The following is a 3,810-nucleotide window of genomic DNA, read 5'->3' as shown; positions in this document are numbered from 1 at the left end:
CTTCTCTTACATAAAAGTGATGATACATAGATATATATTTTCTCTCAGACATCTTCTAAACATACAACTCAATTTTTAGCTTTTATAAAATGTTGTCAAACTGCCACAATATGTCTAAAGTATATCGCACCATTGCGGATGTGAGATCATAATTTTAGAAGCTCATATATTGCGGTCCGCAACTGCAATTGCAACAATAACACAAGTATTCAAAATTTTACATCATAATCGTGATTGTACTTGGACCGCATTAACAAGCATTTGTCCACAATTTCGCGATGCAGTGCGAATGCAATTTAAAACCTTATTTATGCAGTTGCATTAACCAGCCGCCAAGGGCATCATCCATTCTTGTACACCAGACTCTCCATACCTAGAGCATTACTTTCACTATATTAAAGTTATAAAACCTTACCACGTTCCCCATTCCAGCTCTCACACACACACTCTCTCTCTCTCCATCTTTTCTCATTATTTCCCATTCAGTTTTGATTACTGCATGCATTTGCAGTCTGATACTGCTCCTGTCCTGCAATTTTCCTTCAGCCTGTGAGATCCCTCCCTTGGCATCTTACCGTTTAAGATCCCTTCCTTTCAAAATAAAAAATACAAGGACCTAAGGTCAGTAGCAGTTGATGGTGATCGTTTAGTCTCTATCAAATCACCAACCCTCCCTTATTTACTCTCTTCTTCCTTTCTCTCTCGATCTTAACAACCTTCTTTCTCACTCTCTAATATTATTCCAGTGTCCCTTTCTCATCCCCGCTGAGTCCATTTTCTAATAGTTTCTTTTGCAGGTTAGAACCAAAACCAAAACAGTTTGAACTTTCAAAATGGATGACAGTTTATCTGATATTTTTGAGGACACTGAATTTGGGAACAACCAGTTTGGTTCAGATGATCTCTTTGCCATTTTGGAGAGCCTTGAAGGGTTCTCCACCGATTTTCCTCTCGTTAACGAAGCTGTTGCGGTCTCGAATTCCAAAGAGAATACTGAGGAGAGTCCCAGGTTGGTGTCCCAGAAATCAACCTCTTCAAGTGCTTTGCATGATTCAGAAACTGAGCTTGAAACCTCGCCGAAAAGCAATAAGAGACAGAAGGTTAGTCCCACATCGGCGGAGGAGGCGAACCCTGATGGAACACCAAGGATGTCTCACATTACCGTGGAGCGGAACAGGAGAAAGCAAATGAATGAGCACTTGACTGTCTTGAGGTCACTCATGCCTTGCTTCTATGTTAAAAGGGTAAGGGCTTTTTTTTATTCTCTTTCCAATTTGAAAAATGACTCGTAAACATCAGTACACCTCAGACATCCAACAGACACCTCGACTGAGGTTTAGGTGTATGGTTGTTGGGTTTTGAGAAAAATGACATGTCCATGTACCGCGACTCTTATTCGTATTCTTCCGGTACATTGTTAGGGAGATCAAGCATCGATAATTGGAGGTGTGGTTGATTACATCAGTGAGTTGCAGCAGTTGCTCCAAGCTCTGGAGGCCAAGAAACAAAGAAAAGTCTACAGTGAAGTCCTGAGCCCAAGGCTGGTTTCAAGCCCAAGGCCCTCACCACTGAGCCCACGGAAACAACCACTGAGCCCAAGGCTAAACCTGCCCATAAGCCCAAGAACTCCACAACCAGGAAGCCCATACAAGCCTAGGTTGCCGCAGCAGCAGCTAAACTACATTAACATTCCACCACCAGTGGCGTTCTCAAACTCTCTCGAGCCGTCTCCCACTTCCTCCGCCGCTTCCTCCATCAACGACAACATCAATGAGCTTGTGGCCAATTCCACCTCCGCCGTGGCTGACGTCGAGGTCAAGTTTTCGGGTCCGCATCTGCTTTTGAAAACGGTGTCTCAGCGGATTCCGGGGCAGGCTATGAAGATTATTTCAACTCTTGAAGATCTTGCGCTAGAAATCCTCCATGTTAACATTAGTTCTAGTACTGCGGATGATACCATGCTGAACTCGTTCACTATCAAGGTACACTCTTGGTATAAAAAATCAATTCAATGCACCATATATGACTAGGAATCTTTTGGAAATAAATAAGAATAAAAGAAAAGAAGCGAAAAGACCAATCCTCAATTTTTATAGCAAAATTGTTTCATACATTAAAATAGACATTTCATATTTTCTACATACCTCATCCATTATTTGTCTCTCTGCTACTCATTTTTTACTTTGTGTATGTGTTAGATGCCTGCATGTTTTCTTTACACATCTTTATATGGTAAGAAAACTTGAGACCTAATTTTTTTTTTCCCATTATCCTAGTTATGATTTGTAGACACCTCACATGTATCTAATTCTCTCTTTAACTTTTTCTTCTTATCACATTATTTCATATATCATATCGATTACTCTTCTCTCTTTACTTCCTTATTCACTCTGTGTGTCGGGTGTCAGATTGAAATTTTCCTTTTCCTTTTAAAAAACATCACTTTATAATTTTATAGACCTAATGTGAAGAAATGTGATATCAAAAAAAATAAGATTTTGTCTCTTTCTTTACCTTGACTTAAATAATTATGCTTCAAGTGTAAATGTTACACCTTGGTGTAGCTGTGTTTGTTCATTAAACCCTAACTACTAAAATGATTTTGCTTTTAAGTTCATACACAACTCCATCACAAGAGAATTCATTACCCGTAGCACTCTGTAACATGCAACGAACTAAAATAATGACCATAATGACAATAAATGAAATAACAACAATGTTTGCTTCTTGTATGCTAGTATTAGTACAGTTCTTTATAGTCACAAGTTAAAAATAAATGTCTTTAGGTACTGATTATACTTTTCACTGCACTTGTCTGAGACACAAAAAATACATACATCGTGGCTCCTATCAGACATTTGTCCTCATTTGCTGAAAGAGACACATAAAATTGCACTGTCGTTTGATGTAAATTGATTATTTCATAGAAGCTAGGTAGCTATATAACACTTATGATTGGGTATGCATGGTTCTAACGTGTTCAATTTAGGTTCACATTTAATTGTGGTATCTAACACTCCTTTACATACACATAGATTGGAATTGAATGCCAACTGAGTGCTGAAGAACTGGCTCAACAAATCCAGCAAACATTCTGCTAAAGATGGGGTTATGCATGTCCAGAGTCCGGACCAAACATGAATCAATGTGCACCTATTTGTTACTGTGTTTGTACGTACGTAGTTGTACTATTAACAGGGTAACGTAGGAAGAGTCATTTACTTACAAGCATTTGTCTTTCTCTTTCTTTCTTTTTTTTTTAACTACAGAAATCGCTAGTGTAATTGGTAGAGACAACTCAGACAAGTATTAATTAGCTAAACTAGTTTATAGAGAGACTCTCTTGTAAGTTGTAATTGACCACCGTCAAGCTTTAATTTCTTCAATGAATTAGACTTCTATTTCCCAAACGGATATAGACATTATTGTTTATGATTACAACCAATTTGGGTTAGAGATGAGAACAACCCTCTCATTTAGAAAAATTACATCATGTATTTAAACTAAGTACTTCATGCCCATAGCCGGTTCCTCCTGCAGCAAGGGTTGTCCATCGGTCGGTTTTAGGCCAAAATATTCAATTTTATCGGGTGAAAAAAATCAAAACACTAGATCCACCACCAACGAATTAGTGGCTATATGGGTTGTTTAGGTTCGGTTTGCACGGGTCACAGTTTTTTCTAGTGAGTTCATACGGGTTGCTAATCAAGAAAAATTCATACAGAAAAAGAAGATGACACTACAAAGTTGGCTCTGCCTTGCCGATGCATGACAGCGACATATAATTAAACTCTACTTGGATAGATCTCA

General features: G+C 38.5%; 1 protein-coding gene across 1 annotated transcript; it reads left to right on the top strand.

Moving 5' to 3' along the window:
* The first annotated feature begins 383 nt into the window (after nt 1–383).
* On the top strand, nt 384–3,401 carry LOC130731988 (transcription factor SPEECHLESS). The gene is made up of 4 exons (XM_057584133.1): nt 384–621; nt 798–1,244; nt 1,422–1,982; nt 3,036–3,401. The coding sequence occupies exons 2-4, from the start codon at nt 834–836 to the stop codon at nt 3,099–3,101; spliced, it is 1,038 nt and encodes a 345-aa protein (XP_057440116.1). The 5' UTR covers nt 384–621; nt 798–833; the 3' UTR covers nt 3,102–3,401.
* The last annotated feature ends 409 nt before the right edge of the window (nt 3,402–3,810 follow it).

This window comes from Lotus japonicus, chromosome 1, assembly GCF_012489685.1.
Source record: "Lotus japonicus ecotype B-129 chromosome 1, LjGifu_v1.2".
NCBI classification, from domain to species: domain Eukaryota; kingdom Viridiplantae; phylum Streptophyta; class Magnoliopsida; order Fabales; family Fabaceae; genus Lotus; species Lotus japonicus.
This window is presented reverse-complemented; position numbering and strand designations above follow the sequence as displayed.

Coding starts and splice junctions, on each gene's coding strand:
- LOC130731988 (XM_057584133.1), top strand. CDS start 834: ATGGATGACAGTTTATCTGATATTTTTGAGGACACTGAATTTGGGAAC. Junction 1,245..1,421: donor CTTGCTTCTATGTTAAAAGG/GTAAGGGCTTTT, acceptor GTACATTGTTAG/GGAGATCAAGCATCGATAAT. Junction 1,983..3,035: donor TGAACTCGTTCACTATCAAG/GTACACTCTTGG, acceptor ACATACACATAG/ATTGGAATTGAATGCCAACT.